The following is a 19957-nucleotide window of genomic DNA, read 5'->3' on the forward strand; positions in this document are numbered from 1 at the left end:
GTTCAAAATTTTGGGGTTCATGTCCAAAAGTTTGGGTTTGATACCCGAATTTTTTGGGTTTTCACCCAAAATTTGGGTTTCACGTCCAAAATTTGGGGTTTACATGAAAAATTTGGGGTTCACACTCAAAGTTTGGGGTTCACACTTAAAATTTGGGGGTCACGTCCAAAATTTGGGGGTTCACGTCCAAAATTTGACGTTTATGTCCAAAATTTTGGGGTTTGCACCCAAAATTTTGCTGTTTGCACCCATATTTTTTGGGTTTTCACCCAAAATTTGCGGTTCACGTCCAAAATTTGGGTTTCAGACCCAAAATTCGGGGTTCACATCCAAAATTTGGGGTTCACATCAATAATTTGGGGTTTGCACCCATATTTTTTGGGTTTTCACCCAAATTTTTTGGGTTTTCACCCACAATTTGGGGTTCACATCAATAATTTGTGTTTCAGACCCAAAATTTGGGGATTTTACCCCGAAATGTGGGGTGACTCACAGTAGTGGCCGGGGTGCATCGGGGGGTGGTGCTGCAGGTGTCCGTTCTGGTGATGCGGAACCCCCGGAGCGAACGCCGCCGTCCGATTGGCCGTCCAGCTGGTGGTGGTGTCTGACGGGAAAATACCAAAAATTAGCAAAAAAAGCAAAAAAAATCAGCCAAAAATTAGCAAAATTTCAGGAAAAATTCACCCGAAAATCAGAAAGGAACAGCAAAAAAATCAGCCAAAAATCACGAAAAATCACAAAGAAATCAGAAAAAAATTCACCCAAAAATCAGCCAAAAATCAGCAAAAATTCAGAAAAAAATCACCTAAAAATCAGCAAGAAACAGCAAAAAAATCACCCAAAAATCCACCCAAAAATCACAAATAATCACCAAAAAAATCACAAAAAAATCACAAAAAATCCACCCAAAAATCAGCAAATATCACCAAAAAATCACCAAAAAATCCACCCAGAAATCCACCCAAAAATGCCCAAAAGGACCAAAAATCCACCCAAAAATCAGCACGAAACAGCAAAAAAATCGCCCAAAAATCAGTAAAAATCACAAAAAAAAATCACCAAAAATCCACCCAAAAATCCATCTAAAAATCCACCCAAAAATCAGCAAAAATTCACCCAAATATCAACCCAAAAATCAGCCAAAATCCACCCAAAAGTCCACTCAAAAATAATGAAAAATCCACCCAAAAATCAGCAAAAAAAGCACCCAAAAAATCATCCAAAAATCACCAAAAATGACCAAAAAATCACCCCAAAATCCACCCCAAAATCCACCCAAAAATCACAAAAAAATCACAGGAAAAAGCACCAAAAATCCACCCAAAAATCACCAAAGATTCAGCTAAAAATCACCAATAATCCACCAAAAATCCACCCAAAAATCAGCAAGAATCACCAAAAAAAATCACCAAAAATCCACCCAAAAATCAGCAAAAATCACAAAAACCCAAAAAAACCCACAAAAAAATCACCCAAAAATCCACCAAAAAATCACCAAAAATTCACCCAAAAATCAGCCAAAAATCAGCAAAAATTCAGAAAAAAATCACCTAAAAATCAGCAAGAAACAGCAAAAAAATCACCCAAAAATCCACCCAAAAATCACAAATAATCACCAAAAAAATCACAAAAAAATCACAAAAAATCCACCCAAAAATCAGCAAATATCACCAAAAAATCACCAAAAAATCCACCCAGAAATCCACCCAAAAATGCCCAAAAGGACCAAAAATCCACCCAAAAATCAGCACGAAACAGCAAAAAAATCGCCCAAAAATCAGTAAAAATCACAAAAAAAAATCACCAAAAATCCACCCAAAAATCCATCTAAAAATCCACCCAAAAATCAGCAAAAATTCACCCAAATATCAACCCAAAAATCAGCCAAAATCCACCCAAAAGTCCACTCAAAAATAATGAAAAATCCACCCAAAAATCAGCAAAAAAAGCACCCAAAAAATCATCCAAAAATCACCAAAAATGACCAAAAAATCACCCCAAAATCCACCCCAAAATCCACCCAAAAATCACAAAAAAATCACAGGAAAAAGCACCAAAAATCCACCCAAAAATCACCAAAGATTCAGCTAAAAATCACCAATAATCCACCAAAAATCCACCCAAAAATCAGCAAGAATCACCAAAAAAAATCACCAAAAATCCACCCAAAAATCAGCAAAAATCACAAAAACCCAAAAAAACCCACAAAAAAATCACCCAAAAATCCACCAAAAAATCACCAAAAATGCACCCAAAAATCAGCAAGAAACACCCAAAAAATCACCCCAAAAGCGCCAAAAATCCACCCAAAAATCCACCCAAAAATCACCAAAAATCGCAAAAAAAATCACCCAAAATCCATGCAAAAAATACACCCAAAAATCAGCAAAAATCCACCCAAAAATCACAAGAAAATCAACAAAAATCCACCCAAAAATCACCAAAAATCCACCCAAAAATCAGCAAGAAACAGCAAAAAAATCAGCAAAAATCCACCCAAAAAACACATAAAATCTCCCAGAAATCAGCAAAAATAAACCCAAAAATCCACTCAAAAATCACGAAAAATCCACCCCAAAATCAGCAAAAATTAACCCAAAAATCCACCCAAAAATCCACCCAAAAATCACCCAAAACTCCCCAAATATCCACTCAAAAATCCACCCAAAAATCACCCAAGCATTTGAAATATTTATTTATAATTAATTAATTTCTAATTAATCCTAAATTGGGACTTTTCGGCGGCGATTTCGGCCATTTTAAAACCAATATTAATTAGGGCGGCCATTTTGAAGATGAGGCCATTTGAAAAATGGCGCCATTTAAAAAAATGATATTAATTAGGGTGGCCATTTTGAAAATGAGGCCGTTTTGAAAAATGACGCCTTTTTAAAAACGACACCATTTTAAAACTCGAAAATAATTAGGGCCGCCATTTTGAAAAGGAAGCCATCTTGAAAACCTACATTATTTAGGGCGGCCATTTTTGAAATGACGCCATTTTAACAATGACGCCATTTTAAAACCGATATTTATTAGGGCCACCACTTTGAAAATGAGGCCATTTTGAAAATGACACCATTTTGAAAATGACACCATTTTGAAAATGACACCACTTGAAAATGACGCCATTTTAAAAACCGGTATTAATTAGGGCGGCCATTCTGAAAACGACGCCATTTTGAAAATTACGCCATTTAAAACCCGTTATTAATTAGGGCGGCCATTTTGAAAATGACGTCATCTTAAAAATGACGCCATTTTAAAACTGATATTTCTTAGGGCCGCCATTTTGAAAATGACACCATTTTAAAACCAATATTTATCAGGGCTGCCATTTTGAAAATTTTCCTATTTTAAAAATGACGCCATCTTAAAAATGACGTTATTTTAAAACTGATACTAATTAGGGCCGCCATTTTGAAAATGACGTAATTTTAACAATGACGCCATTTTAAAACCAGTATTAATGAGGGCCGCCATTTTGAACATGAGGCCATTTAAAAAATGACGTCATTTTTTAAATAACGCCATTTTGAAAATGCTGCCATTTGAAGAAGGACACCATCTTAAAAATGACGCCATTTTAAAACCAATATTAATTAGGGCCGCCATTTTAAAACGACACCATTCTAAAAATGACGCCATTTTGAAAATGACACCATTTACAAACCTGTATTAATGAGGCCCGCCATGTTGAAAATGACGCCATCTTAAAAATGACGCCATTTGAAAACCGATATTAATTAGGGTGGCCATTTAAAAAATGATGCTATTTAAAAAACGACGTCATTTTGAAGAATTACGCCATTTTGAAAATGACGCCATTTGTAAACCGATTTTAATTGAGGCTGCCATTTTGAAAAGGACGCCATTTTAAAACCCAAAAATAATTGTGCCGGCCATTTTGAAAATGACACCATTTTTAAAATGACGCCATTTAAAAACCGATATTAATTAGAGTGGCCATTTTAAGAAATGACGACATTTTAAAAATGGATAATAATTAGGGCCGCCATTTTGAAAAATGACGCCATTTTGAAAAATGACGCCGTTTTCAAACCAATATTAATTAGGGCGGCCATTTTGAATAGGATGTCATTTTAAAAACCAATATTATTTAGGGCCGCCATTTTGAAAATGAGGCCATTTTGAAAAGGACGCCATTTAAAAAAATTATGCTATTTTGAAAATGAGGCCATTTTGAAAATGACACCATTTTAAAACCGATATTATTTAAAGCCGCCATTTTGAAAATGAGGCCATTTTAAAACCGATATTTATTACGGCCGCCATTTTGAAAATTAGGCCATTTTGAAAGTGACGCCATTTTAAAAACCAATATTAATTAGGGCCGCCATATTTAAAATGACGCCATTTGAAAACTGTTATTAATTAGGGCGGCCATTTTCAAAATGACACCATTTTAACAATGACGCCATTTTTTAAATGATGCCATTTTGAAAATGAGGCCACTTTAAAAACCGATATTAAGTAGGGCCGCCATTTTGAAAATGACGCCATTTTTAAAATAACGCAATTTTAACAATTATGCCATTTTGAAAATGCCGCCATTTGAAAACCGATATTAATAAGGTGGCCATTTTGGAAATGACGCCATTTTGAAAATAACGCCATTTTTAAAATTACGCCATTTTAAAATCGATAGTAATTAAGGCTGCCATTTTGAAAATGATGCCATTTTGAAAATGAGGCCATTTTGAGAATAATGCAATTTTAAAAATGACACCATTTTAAAAATGATGCCATTTTAAAAATGACGCCATTTTAAAACCCGAAAATATTTAGGGCGGCGATTTTGAAATGACGCCATTTTAAAAATGACACCATTTAAAAAATGACGCCATCTTAAAAATGACGCCATTTTAAAACTGATATTTCTTAGGGCCGCCATTTTGAAAATGAGGCTATTTTGAAACCGGTATTAATTAGGGGCGCCATTATGAAAATGACGCCATTTTTAAAATGACGCCATTTTAAAACCAATATTTATTAGGGCCGCCATTTTGAAAACCGATGTTAATTAGGGCGGCCACTTTGAAAATTACACCATTTTAACAAAGACGCCATTTTGAAAAACGACGCCATCTTAAAAAATAACTCCCTTAATAAAGAAACGATAACGAACCACCTAAAAATCTACAATTGCCGCCATCTTGAAACAGAAAAACACATTTTTTATGCCGTAAAAAACCCCAAAATCAGAATTTTTTTGCCGTTTCCTTACTGGTGGAGGCCACGGGGATGTTGGGGAAGTTGGTGGTGCCGGTGGTGGTGGCCTCGGCGGGCGGCAGCAGCGCCGGGGCGGCTCCGAAGGGTTCGGCGGCGGCGGCGCCGCGGTTGGCGGGCGGGTGTTGGATGGTCGGCGCCGAAACGGCCTCGGCCGAGGAGAGCGAAGGTTGGGCCTCGTAGTCGTGGGAGTATTCGTCCTTCACCAACATGGCGGAGGGGGCTGGGGGGACACGGGACGGTCATACGTGACGCGTAGGGTGCGGTCGTACGTGTGGGAATACATGGGATGGTCATACGTGTGGGAATACATGGGAAGGTCATACATGGAAATACACGGGAAGGTCATACATGACACACAGGGATGGTCATATATGTGGGGATACATGGGAAGGTCATACATGGAAATACATGGCAATGGTCATACGTGGGGGAATACATGGGACGATCATATGTGGGGGAAAACATGGGAAGGTCATACATGGAAATACATGGGAAAGTCATACGTGACGCGCAGGGTGCGGTCATACGTGTGGGGATACATGGGAAGGTCATATGTGGGTAAATGCATGGGAAGGTCATATGTGTGGGATACATGGGAAGGTCATATGTGTGGGAATATATGGAAAGGTCATACGTGACACACAGGGATGGTCATATGTGGGGGAATACATGGGAAGGTCATACATGGAAATACATGGGAAGGTCATACATGACACACAGGGATGGTCATACGTGTGGAAATACACGGGAAGGTCATACATGGAAATACATGGGAAGGTCATATGTGTGGAAATACATGGAAAGGTCATATGTGTGGAAATACATGGAAAGGTCATATGTGTGGGAATACATGGGATGGTCATACATGTGGGAATATATGGGAAGGTCATACATGACACACAGGGATGGTCATATGTGTGGGAATATATGGGAAGGCCATACATGGAAATACATGGGAAGGTCATATGTGGGTAAATGCATGGGATGGTCATATGTGTGGGGAACAGGGATGGGGGAAAATTGGGGGAAAATGGGGAAAAAATTGGAATTTTTGATGGAAAAAATGGAGGGAAATTTGGGGGAAAATTTTTTGGGAAATTGGGGAAAAAATGGGAATAAATGGGGTAAAAATTGGGGGAAAATTCGAATTTTTGATGGAAATAATGGGGGGAAAATGAGAATAAAATGGGGAAAAGTTGAGGAAAATTAGGGGGAAATTGGGGAAAATTTTGGGAAAATTGGGCAAAAATGTGGAAAAATTGGAGGAAAATCGGCAAAAAAATCGAATTTTTGATGGAAAAAATGGGGGAAAATTGGGGGAAAATCGGGAAACATTTTGGGGGAAATTGGGAGAAAATTGGGGGAAAATTGGGGGAAAATGCGCAAAGAATTCGAATTTTAGATGGAAAAAATGGGGGAAAATGGGGAAAAATTTGGATTAAAATGGGGATAAAATGGGGAAAATTGGGGGGAAATTGGGGTAAATTTTGGGGGAAATTGGGGAAAATTTTGGGGGAAATTGGGCAAAAATTGGGCAAAAAATTTGAATTTTTGATGGAAAAAATGGGGGAAATTTGGAGGAAATTTGGGGGAAAATTGGGGGAAAAATCTGGGGAAATTTGGGGAAAAATCGGGGGAAAATTTGGGGGAAATTTGGGAAAAATTGGGAAAAAAATTCGAATTTTTGATGGAAAAAATTTGGGGAAAACGGGGAAAAATTGGGGGAAATTTGGCAGAAAAATTGGGGAAAAATGTGGAAAAATTGGAGGAAAATTTGGGGAAATTTTTGGGATGGTCATACATGGAAATACATGTCAAGGTCATACATGACACACATGGGAATGGTCATACATGTGGGAATACATGAGAAGGTCATACATGACACACAGGGATGGTCATATGTGGGTAAATACATGGGAAGGTCATACGTGTGGGAATACATGTCAAGGTCGTACATGACACACAGGGATGGTCATACATGGAAATACATGGGATGGTCATATGTGTGGGAATACATGGGAAGGTCATATGTGGGGGAATAGGGAGGGGGAAAATTGGGGGAAAATGGGGAAAAAAGTCGAATTTTTGAAGGAAAAAATGGGAAAAAATGAGAATAAAATGGGGGAAAATTGGGGAAAATTTGGGGAAATTGGGGGGAAAATTGGGGAAAATTTTGGGAAAATTTGGAGAAAATTGGTAGAAAATTGGAAGAAAAAATGGGCAAAAAATTCGAATTTCTATTGGAAAAAATGGCAGAAAATTTGGGGAAAATGGGGTAAAGAATTCGAATTTTTGAAGGCAAAATTGAGAAAAATTGGGGAAAAAATGGGATTAAAATGGGAATAAAATGGGGATAAATGTGACAAAAACTGGAAAAAATTTGGGGAAAATTGGGGGAAAATTGGGGAAAATTTTGGGGGAAATTGGGGGAAACTTGGGTAAAAATTGGGGGAAAATTGGAGAAAATTGGGGAAAAAAATCGAATTTTTGATGGAAAAAATAGGGAAAAAATTGAAGGAAAATTTGGAGAAAATTGGGTAAAAATTGGGCAAAAAATTCCAATTTTTGATGGAAAAAAAGGGGGAAAAAATGGAAAAAATGATAATAAAATAGGGGAAAATTGGGGAAAATTTTGGGGGAAATTGGGGAAAAATTTGGGAAAATTTTAGGAAAATGGGCAAAAAATTCGAATTTTTGATGGAAAAAATGGGGGAAAATAGGGGGGAAATTTGGGGGAAATTGGGGAAAAAACTGGGGGAAAATCGGGAAAAAAAGAGGAATAAATGCGGAAAATTGGGGAAAAATAGGCAAAAAATTCGAATTTTTGATGGAAAAAATGGGGGGAAATTGGGTAAAAATTCAGATTAAATTGGGGATAAAATGGGGAAAAATCAGGGAAAAATTTGGAGAAAATTGGGGAAAATTGGGGAAAAATTGGGAAAAAATTCGAATTTTTGATGGAAAAAATGGGAGAAAATGGGGGAAAAATATGGGGAAAATTTGGAGGAAATTGGGGTAAAATCAGAAAAATAATGGGAATAAATGCGGAAAAAGTGAGGAAAAAATTGAGAAAAATGGCTAAAAAAAATTAGGTTTTTGATGCAAAAAATGGGGAAAATGAGAATAAAAAGGGGGAAAATTGGGGAAAATTTGGGGGGAAATTGGGAGAAGTTTGGGGGAGAAATTGGGGAAAATTTTGGGAAAATTTTGGGAAACTTGGGGGAAAATTGGGCAAAAAATTCGAATTTTTGATGGAAAAAACGGGGGAAAACTGGGGAAAAAATTCGGGAAAATTTGGGGGGAAAATCGAGGAAAATTTTGGGAAAATTTTGGGGGAAATTGGGGAAAAAATTCGAATTTTTGAAGGAAAAATTGGGGAAAAATTGGGGAAAAATTTGGATTAAAATGGGAATAAAATGGCGAAAAATGGGGAAAAAAATTGGGGGAAATTGGGGAGAATTTTGGGAAAATTGGGGGAAAATGGACAAAAAATCAAATTTTTGATGGAAAAAATGGGGGAAAATTGGGTAAAAATTTTGAAAAAATTTGGGGGAAAATTTGGGAAAATTTTGGGAAAATTGTGGAAAATTTGGGGCAAATTGGGAAAAAATTTGGCAAAAAATTCGAATTTTTGATAGAACAAATGGGGGAAATTGGGCAAATATTTGGGGAAAATTTGGAAAAAATTGGGGAAAAATGTGGAAAAAATTGGTGGAAAATCGGAAAAAAAATGGGAATAAATGGGGAAAAATTTGGAAAATTTGGAAAAAATTACAGAAAAATGGGGGAAAAAATCGAATTTTTGATGGAAAAAATGGGGAAATAGAGAATAAAATGGGGGAAATTTGGGGAATATTTTGGGGGAAATTGGGAAAAAATTGGGAGAAAATTGAAGAAAAAGGGGGGAAAAATCGAATTTTAGATGGAAAAAATGGGGGAAAATTGGGGAAAATTGGAGAAAATTGGAGAAAATTTTGGGGGAAATTGGGGAAAATTTGAGAAAAATTTAGAGAAAAATTTGGGGGTAAACTGGGAAAAAATTAGAATAAAATGGGGGAAAATTGGGCACAAAAATCGAATTTTTGATGGAAAAACTGGGGAATAATTTGGATTAAAATGGGAATAAAATGGGGAAAAATTGGGGAAAACCTTTGGGAAAATTGTGGAAAATTTTGGGAAAATTGTGGAAAATTTTGGGGGAAAATTGGGAAAAAATGAGAATAAAATGGGGGAAATTGGTGAAAATTTGGGGGGAAATTGGAAAAAAAAATGGGAATAAATAGGGAAAATTGGGGAAAAATGGGCAAAAAATTCGAACTTTTGATGGAAAAATGGGGGGAAATTGGGCAAAAATTTAGGGAAAATTTGGAGAAAATTGGTGGAAAATTGGAAGAAAAAATGGGAATAAATGGGGTAAAAATTGGGGGAAGATTGGGGAAAAATTTGAATTTTTGATGGAAAAAATGGGGAAAAATGGGGGAAAATCAGGGAAAATTTGGGGGGAAAATTGGGGAAAATATTGGAAAATTTTGGGAAAAATGGAGAAAAAAATCTAATTTCTGATGGAAAAAATGGGGGAAAATTGGGGGAAAATTGGGGAAAATTTGGAAGGAAAATTGGGGAAAATTTTGGAAAAAACGGAGAAAATTTTGGGAAAATTGGGGGAAAATGGGCAAAAAATTGGAATTTTTGAAGGAAAAAATGGGGGAAAATTGAGAATAAAATTTGGGAAAATTGGGGAAAACTTTGAAGAAAATCGGGGAAAAATGTGGAAAAAATTAGTGGAAAATTGGAAAAAAAAGGGAATAAATGGGGAAAATTGGGGAAAAATTGGGGAAAATTTTGGGAAAATTGGTGGAAATTATGGAAAAAATTGGAGGAAAATTTGGGGAAAATTTCAAGAAAATTGGGGAAAAATGTGGAAAAAATTGGGGAAAATTTTGGGGGAAATTGGCGGAAAATTGGGGAAAAATGGGCAAAAAATTCGAATTTTTGATGGAAAAAAACGGGGAAAAATTGGATGAAAAAATAGGGAAAATTTTGGGGGAAAATCGGGGTAAAATTGGAGGAAATTGGGGAAAAATTGAAACAAAAAAGTCGAAGTTTTGATGGAAAAAATGGGGAAAAAATGAGAATAAAATGGGGGAAAATTGGGAAAAATTTTGGGAAAATTGGGGAAAAATGGGGAAAAATTTTGGGAAAATTGGGGAAAATTTTGGGGGAAATTGGGGAAATTTTGGGAAAAAAATTGAGAAAAATGGGGAAAAAATTCAAATTTTATGGAAAAAATGGTGAAAAATTGGGGAAAATTTTGGGAAAAAATTGAAGAAAATTGGGCAAAAAATTCGAATTTTTGATGGAAAAAATGGGGAAAAATTCGGGAAAATTTGGGAAAATTTGGGGGAGAATTAATTCAAATTTCATCGAATTTTTTCCAATCGGAATTTTCCGATTTATTGATCCTCGAGCTGATTGATTATTGGGGGGGAGGGGGGGGGGACTCACCTGAGCTCTGCAGCGTCAGTCCCGAAAGATCTGTAAGAAAAAAGGGGTTTATTGATCAATAATCAATAATCGATATTGATCGATCAGATTTTTTCCTGCAGTGATTTATTCAGATATTGATCACCTTCAGATATTGATCAACCTTTTAATAATCAATATTGATCGATCAGATCCTTTCCTCTGGGGATTTATTCAGATATTGATCACCTTGAGGTATTGATCACCGTCAGATATTGATCAACCTTTTAATAATCAATATTGATCGATCAGATTTTTTCCTCCGGGGATTTATTCAGATATTGATCACCTTCAGATATTGATCAACGCTTTAAAAATCAATATTGATCGATCAGATCCTTTCCTGTGGGGATTTATTCAGATATTGATCATCTTCAGATATTGATCAACCTTTAAAAACCAATATTGATCAATCAGGTCCTTTTCTCCAGGCATTTATTCCGATTTTATGACGTGTTCAGATATTGATCAATAATCAATAATCAATATTGATCCATCAGATCCTTTCCTCCGGGGATTTATTCCAATTTTATGACACGTTCAGATATTGATCAACCTATAAAAATCAATATTGATCGATCAGATTTTTTCCTCTGGTGATTTATTCAGATATTGATCACATTCAGATATTGATCACCTTCAGATATTGATCAACCCTTTAAAAATCAATATTGATCCATCAGATCCTTTCCTAAGGCGATTTATTCCAATTTTATGACGCGTTCAGATATTGATCAATATTTAATAATCAATATTGATCAATCAGATCCTTTCCTGTTGGGATTTATTCAGATATTGATCACCTTCAGATATTGATCACCTTCAGATATTGATCAAGATTTAAAAACCATTATTGATCGATCAGATGTTTTCCTCTGGGGATTTATGCAGATATTGATCACCTTCCGATATTGATCAATATTTAAATAATCAATATTGATCGATCAGGTTTTTACTCTGGGGATTTATTCTGATTTTATGACACGTTCAGATATTGATCAATATTTAATAATCAATATTGATCGATCAGATCTTTTCCTCCGGGGATTTATTCAGATATTGATCACCTTCAGATATTGATCACCTTCAGATATTGATCAATAATCAATAATCAATATTGATCAATCAGATTTTTTCCTGTGGTGATTTATTCAGATATTGATCACCTTCAGATATTGATCAACCCTTTTAAAAATCAATATTGATCAATCAGATTTTTTCCTGCGGGGATTTATTCAGATATTGATTAATATTTAAATAATCAATATTGATCGATCAGATCCGTTCCTCTGGGGATTTATTCAGATATTGATCACCTTCAGATATTGATCAACCCTTTAAAAATCAATATTGATCGATCAGTTCCTTTCCCCCGGGGATTTATTCAGATATTGATCACCTTCAGATATTGATCACCTTCAGATATTGATCGATCAAATCCTTTCCTGTGGTGATTTATTTAAATTTTACGGCACATTCAGATATTGATCAATAATCAATAATCAATATTGATCGATCAGATTTTTTCCTGTGGTGATTTATTCAGATTTTATGGCACGTTCAGATATTGATCAATAATCAATATTAATCGATCAGGTCCTTTCCTCCGGTGATTTATTCAGATTTTATGACGCGTTCAGATATCGATCAATATTCAATAATCAATATTGATCGATCAGGTCCTTTCCTCTGGGGATTTTTTCCGATTTTACGGCACATTCAGATATTGATCAACCCTTTAAAAACCAATATTGATCCATCAGATTTTGTCCTCCGGGGATTTATTCAGATATTGATCACCTTCAGATATTGATCAATAATCAATAATCAATATTGATCAATCAGATTTTTTCCTGCGGTGATTTATTCTGATTTCATGATGCATTCAGATATTGATCAACCTTTAAAAACCAATATTGATCCATCAGATCCTTTTCTCTGGGGATTTATTCTGATTTTATGACGCGTTCAGATATTGATCAATATTTAATAATCAATATTGATCTATCAGATTTTTTCCTGCGGTGATTTATTTAAATTTTACGACGCGTTCAGATATTGATCAACCCTTTAAAAACCAATATTGATCGATCAGATCCTTTTCTCTGGGGATTTATTTGGATTTTATGACATGTTCAGATATTGATCAATATTCAATAATCAATATTGATCCATCAGATCTTTTCCTCAGGGGATTTAGTCAGATATTGATCACCTTCAGATATTGATCAATATTCAATAATCAATATTGATCGATCAGGTCCTTTTCTCCGGGGACTTATTCCGATTTTATGACGCGTTCAGATATTGATCAACCTTTAAAAATTAATATTGATCGATCAGATCTTTTCCTGTGGTGATTTATTCCGATTTTATGACGCGTTCAGGTATTGATCAACCTTTAAAAACCAGTATTGATCGATCAGATCCTTTCTTCTGGGGATTTTTTTCATTTTTACGGCGCGATCAGCTATCGATCAATAATCAATAATCAATAATCAATACTCACCGATGCCGGGCGACACGACGCGCTCGTAGTGATACGGATTAACACAAACACTGTCACATTTCAGGTCGAAGGCGTATTGACAATATTTGACGTGTTTCAGTTCGTTTTTGTGCAGGTCCGGCCACCGCCAGAGCCGCGCGTAGATCACGTGGGGAAAACCCTTGCGGCCCGCGACCTGGAATAATTGAATAATTAAAATTAAATTAAATTAAATTAAATTAAATTAAAGTATTATGAAATAAAATAAAATAAATATAAAATAAAAAAAATAAAAAAAAAATTAAATTAAATTTAAATTACATAAAAATAAAATAAAATAAATAATATTAAATTAAAAAAAAATAATAAAAAAATTAGAATAAAATAAAACTTAAAAAAATAAAGTAAAATAAAAATAAAATAAAATAAAATAAAATAAATACAATAAAAATAAAAAAATAAAGAAAATTAAAATAAAATAAAATAAAATAAAAATACAATAAAAATAATAAAAATAAAATAAAATAAAATAAAATAAAATAAAATAAAAATAAAATAAAAATTAAATAAAATAAAAATAAAATTAAAAGGAAATTAAAGAGAAAAATTAAAATAAAATAAAAGAAAAATAAAATTAAAATAAAATAAAATTAAATTAAATTAAATTAAAAGAAAAGAGAAGAAAAGAAAAGTAAAATAAAATAAAATTAAATTAAAATAAAATAAAAATGAAATTAAAAGAAAATTGAAAAGAAAAATAAAATTAAAATTAAATTAAATTAAATAAAAGTAAATGGAAAGGAAAGGAAAGTAAAGGAAAGGAAAGGAAAGGAAAGAAAAGAAAAGAAAAGAAAAGAAAAGAAAAGAAAAGAAAAGAAAAGAAAAGAAAAGAAAAGAAAAGAAAAGAAAAGAAAAGAAAAGAAAAGAAAAGAAAAGAAAAGAAAAGAAAAGAAAAGAAAAGAAAAGAAAAGAAAAGAAAAGAAAAGAAAAGAAAAGAAAAGAAAAAAGAAAAATAAAATAAAATAAAATAAAAATAAAATTAAATTAAAATAAAATAAAATAATAAAATAAAAATAAAAAATAAATAAAAAATAAAATACAAATAAAATAAAAATAAAATAAAGTAAAAAAAAACAATATAAAAAATAAAATAAAATAAAATAAAGAAATAAAAATAAAATAAAATAAATGAAAAAAAGATAATAAAAATAAAATTAAAATAAAAGAAAATAAAAGTAAAATAAAACAAAATAAAAATAAAATAAAATAAAATAAATGAAAATAAAATAAAATAAAATGAAATAAAATAAAATAAAATAAAATAAAATAAAATATAATAAATTGAAATAAAATAAAATAAAAATCAAAATTAAAAAAAGAAATAAAATAAAATAAAATAAAATAAAATAAAATAAAATAAAATAAAATTAAATTAAAATAAAAGAAAATAAAAGAAAATAAAAAAATAATAAATGAAAATAAATAAAATTAAATTAAAATTAAATTAAATTAAATTAAAAAACAAAATAAAATAAAAATTAAAAAAAATAAAAAAACAAAATGAAATAAATGAAAATAAACAAAATTAAATTAAAATAAAATAAAATTTAAAAAATAAAATAAAAATAAAATAAAATGAAACAAAATAAAATAAAATAAAAATAAAATTAAAATAAAATGAAATTAAATAAATTAAAATAAAATTTAAAAATTAAATAAAATAAAATGAAAATAAATCAAAATAAAATTAAAATAAAATAAAATAAAATAAAAAATAAAATTAAATAATAAAATTAATTAAATAAAATAAAAATAAAATAAAATAAAATACAATTAAAATAAAAATATGTAAAATAATATGTAAAAATATGTAAAATAATATGTAAAATTTACTGGGGTGCCCCGTTGGTGGTGATGCCGTGAGCAGCGAATCCAACTGGGCTTTGTGCTCCTGCAGCTGCTGCACCAACTCTCCATGGCGCCTTTGGCGAAGGTTTTTGGGGTTTTTTGGGCAATTTTTTTGGGGTTTTTTGGGATTTTATTGGGATTTTATAGGGATTTTTTGGGGGTTTTCTTGGGATTTTATTTGGATTTTATTGGGATTTTTTGGTGTTTTTTTTGGTGTTTTTTTGGGTTTTTTGGGATTTTTTTGGGGTTTTTTTGGGGTTTTTTTGGGGTTTTTTGCGGGTTGTTTTGTTTACTTGGGGGTTTGTTTGGGGTTTTTTTGGGATTTTTTTGGGGATTTTTTGGGGGTTTTTTTTGTGGTTTTTTGGTGGGGTTTTTTTTTGTTTTTTTGGGGTTTTTTTTTGTTTACTTGGGGGTTTTTTGGGGGTTTTAGGAGTTTTCTTGGGGTTTTTTTTTGTTTTTATTGGGATTTTTTGGGGTTTTTTGGGATTTTTTTTGGGCGGTTTTTTGGGTTTTTATTGGGATTTTTTGGGGGTTTTTTGGGGGTTTTTTGGGGTGTTTTTTGGGGTTTTTTTGGGTTTTTTTGGGATTTTTTGGGATTTTTTGGGGGTTTTTTTGAGGTTTTTTTGGGTTTTTTTGGGCGTTTTTTGGGGGGTTTTTTTGGGTTTTTGGGGGTTTTTTGGGATTTTTTTGGGGGGTTTTTTTGGGTTTTTTGGGTTTTTTTGGGGTATTTTTTGAGTGTTTTTTGGGGTTTTTTTTGGGGTTTTTTTTTTGTTTTTTTTGCTTTTTTGGGTTTTTTTTTGTGGTTTCTTTGGGTTTTTTGGGGGTTTTTTTTGGGGTTTTTTTGGGTTTTTTTGGCGTTTTTTGGGATTTTTTGGGGTTTTTTTTGGTTTTTCTTGGAATTTTCTTGGGGTTTTTTGGGGTTTTTTTTGGTGGGTTTTTGAGATTTTTTGGGTTTTTTTTTGGCGTTTTTTGGGGTTTTTTAGGGGGTTTTATGTGTTTTTTGGGGGGTTTTTTTGGGTGTTTTTTGGGGTTTTTTTTTGGGGTTTTTTTTGGGGTTTCTTTGGGGTTTTTTGGGGGGTTTTATTGAGTTTTTTTTGTTTTTTGGGGGGTTTTTTGGGTTTTTTGGGGTTTTTTCCATATATATATGAATATACAAATTAAAATCCTGTAGAACAACCACAAAACCGACCCAAAAATCAAATTAAAATCCAATTTACCTGCAACCTGCCATGCAAAGTGCTCTGGCTGGTGCCACATTTACTGGGGTGACCCCGTGGGTGGTGATGGCCGTGATCAGCGAATCCAACTCGTCCTTTTTCTCCTTCAGCTTCTTCACCAGACTCTCGATGGCGCCTTCGGCCAACGGGTTTGGGGGGTTTTTTGGGGATTTTTTTGGGGTTTTTTGGGGATTTTATTGGGATTTTATTGGGATTTTTTGGGGTTTTTTTGGGGTTTTTTGGGCGGTTTTTTGGGGATTTTTTGGGGTTTTTTTTTATTTTTTGGGGGTTTTTTTGGGCGGTTTTTTTGGGGTTTTTTGGGGTTTTTTGGGATTTTATTGGGATTTTTTGGGGTTTTTTTGGTGTTTTTTTGGGATTTTTTGGGGGTGTTTTTTGGTGGGTTTTTGGTGGGTTTTTTTGGTTTTTTGGGGGTTTTTTTTGTTTACTTGGGGGTTTTCTTGGGGTTTTTTTGGCGTTTTTTGGGGGTTTTTCTTGGCGTTTCTTGGGGGCTTTTTGGGGTTTTTTTTGTTTACATGGGGTTTTTTTTTGGTTTTTTTTGGTTTTTGGGGGTTTTTTTTATTTACTTGGGGGATTTTTTGGGGGTTTTATTGGGTCTTTTGGGTTTTTTTGGGATTTTATTGGGATTTTATTGGGATTTTTAGGTGGATTTTTTGTGGGTTTCTTTGGGTTTTTTTGGGGTTTTTTTTGGGTTTTTTGGTTTTTCTTTGTTGACTGGGGGGTTTTTTTGGGGATTTTTTTGGGATTTTTTTCGGGATTTTTTTGGGTGGTTTTTTGGGGTTTTTTGGGATTTTTTGGGGTTTTTTTTGGTTTTTTTAGGGGGGTTTTGGGGTTTTTTTTGCTGTTGTTTGGGTTTTTATGGGATTTTTTGGGGTTTTTTTGGGTTTTTTCATATATATATGAATATAACTAAATAATATCTTATAAGATACACAGAAAACCCATTTAAAAATCCAATTTACCTGCAACCTGCCATCCAAAGTCCTCTGGATGGTGACACATTTACTGGGGTGGGCCCCGTTGGTGGTGATGGCCGTGATCAGCGAATCCAACTCGTCCTTTTTCTCCTTCAGCTTCTTCACCAGACTCTCGATGGCGCGCTTGGCGAAGGTTTCGCTTTCGCCGCCCTGACGGTGACACATCAGACTGTGCACGATGCTCAGACACGCGTCGTTGCTGGTCGGGGTGTTGGCCAGAGACATATTGTCCATTTAGTTTGGATTTTTAAGGGTTAAAAGTTGATTTTTTCGGTGATTTTTCGGTGCTGACGAATAGATACGATCGTGGTGGATGGTCCGTTTTTTGGTAAAACTTAAGAGGAAAAAAATAATAAATTATTTTTTCATTTTATTTTTTTATTTAGTATTTTAGTTCTTTATTTTATTTTTTTAGTTATTTATTTTATTATTTAAAACCCAAAAAAACCCCGAAAAAACGCCTAAAAACGCCCCGAAAAAACCCCCAAAAAACCCCCCAAAAAACCCCAGAAAACTGCAGAAAACCCCCCAAAAAAACCCAAAAAAACAAACAAAAAACCCCCCCAAAAACCCCCAAAAGACCCCAAAAACCAAAAAAAACACCCGCGGAAAAACCCAAAAACCTCCAAAAAACCCCCTAAAAAACCCCCAAAAAACCACCCCAAAAAACCCCAAAAAAACCCAAAAAACTGAAAAAACACCCCAAAAAACCCCAAAAAACTCCAAACCACCCAATAAAGGTACAGAAAAAACCACTAAAAAAATCCCAAAAAAACCCCAAAACAACACTCAAAAAAACCCCAAAAGAAACTTAAAAAACCCAAAAAACTCCCAAAAAAACCCTCGAAAACCCCAAATAAGCCCCCCAAAAACCCCCCATAACCCCCAAAAAACCCCTCAAAACCCCCAAAAAGACTGAAACTACCCTGAAAAAAAACCACAAAAAAACCCCAAAAAAACCCCAAAAAAAACCCCAAGAAAACCCAAAAAACCTCCCAAAAATAAAAAAAAAACACAAAAAAACCCCAAAAAAACCCCCCCAAAACCCCAAATAACCCCTAAAATACTCCATAAAAACCTAAAAAAACCCCTAAAAAATCCCCTCCCTAAAATAAAAAAAAACTCAAAAAAACCTAAAAACACCCCCAAAAAATCCCCCCAAAAAACCCCCAAAAAACAAAAAACCCCCAGAAACCCTCAAAAAACCCCCCAAAAAACCCCAAAAACCCCCCAAAAAAAACCCCAAAATCCCCAAAAAACACAGAAAAAAACCCAAAAATAAACCCCAAAAAACCCCAAAAAAACCCCAAAAAACCCAAAAAAACCCCCAAGAAAACTCCAAAAAACCAAAAAAAACCCGCAAAAAAACCTAAAAAACCCCAAAACAACCAAAAACAACCCCAAAAAAACTCCCAAAAAACGCCTCAAAAAAACCCTAAAAAACCCCAAAAAAAACCCAAAAAAACCCAAAAAAACCCCAAAAAACCCAAAAAAACCTGACCTCGGACAGGAGCCCTGAGCTGGGACAGGAGCCCTGAGCTGGGACAGGAGCTGTGAGCTGGGACAGGAGCTGTGAGCTGGGACAGGAGCTGTGAGCTGGGACAGGAGCTGTGAGCTGGGACAGGAGCTGTGAGCTGGGACAGGAGCTGTGAGCTGGGACAGGAGCTGTGAGCTGGGACAGGAGCTGTGAGCTGGGACAGGAGCTGTGAGCTGGGACAGGAGCCCTGAGCTGGGACAGGAGCTGTGAGCTGGGACAGGAGCCCTGAGCTGGGACAGGAGCCCTGAGCTGGGACAGGAGCCCTGAGCTGGGACAGGAGCCCTGAGCTGGGACAGGAGCTGTGAGCTGGGACAGGAGCTGTGAGCTGGGACAGGAGCTGTGAGCTGGGACAGGAGCTGTGAGCTGGGACAGGAGCTGTGAGCTGGGACAGGAGCTGTGAGCTGGGACAGGAGCTGTGAGCTGGGACAGGAGCCCTGAGCTGGGACAGGAGCCCTGAGCTGGGACAGGAGCTGTGAGCTGGGACAGGAGCTGTGAGCTGGGACAGGAGCCCTGAGCTGGGACAGGAGCTGTGAGCTGGGACAGGAGCTGTGAGCTGGGACAACCAAAAAAAACCAAAAATACCCCGAAAAAAACCCAATAAAGCCCCAAAAAACCCCCAAAAAACCCCTAAATAACATCCCAAAAACCTCCAAAAAAATCCCAAAAAAACCTCAAAAAATCCTAAAAAAACCCCAAAAACAAACCAAAAAAACCCCAAGAAAACCCCAAAAACCCCAAAAAAACCCCAAAAATCCCCAAAAAAACCCAAAAAACTACCAGAAAAAACCCCAAAAAAGCCCCAAGAAAACCCCAAAAACACCAAAAAGCCCCCAAAATAAACCCTCAAAAAAGCAAAAATAACACACAAAATCCCTTAAATAACGTGCAAAAAAACTCTAAAAAACCTCAAAAAACCTGCCAAAAAAACCCCAAAGAAACCGTGAAAAACACCTGAAAAAAAACCTCAATAAAACCCCAAAAACCCATAAAAAACACTAAAAACGCTAAAAACACCCAAACCAACCCAGAAAAAAAC

General features: G+C 34.5%; 1 protein-coding gene across 1 annotated transcript in view; it reads right to left on the reverse strand.

Annotated features, from left to right (window-relative positions):
• Positions 1-17684, reverse strand: part of SMAD4 (SMAD family member 4) — a 35247-nt gene extending 17563 nt beyond the window's left edge. The window contains exons 1-5 of the mRNA XM_072922461.1: positions 17370-17684; positions 13286-13460; positions 10759-10788; positions 5249-5473; positions 494-604 (exon numbers count right to left, since the gene is read on the reverse strand). Of these exons, the coding sequence (XP_072778562.1) occupies positions 494-604; positions 5249-5473; positions 10759-10788; positions 13286-13460; positions 17370-17618 (790 nt within the window). The 5' untranslated portion in view covers positions 17619-17684. The remainder of the gene's footprint in view (positions 1-493; positions 605-5248; positions 5474-10758; positions 10789-13285; positions 13461-17369) is intronic.
• Positions 17685-19957: the final 2273 nt, after the last annotated feature.

Source organism: Taeniopygia guttata, chromosome Z (assembly GCF_048771995.1).
Source record: "Taeniopygia guttata chromosome Z, bTaeGut7.mat, whole genome shotgun sequence".
In the NCBI taxonomy this organism is placed as follows: Eukaryota; Metazoa; Chordata; class Aves; order Passeriformes; family Estrildidae; genus Taeniopygia; species Taeniopygia guttata.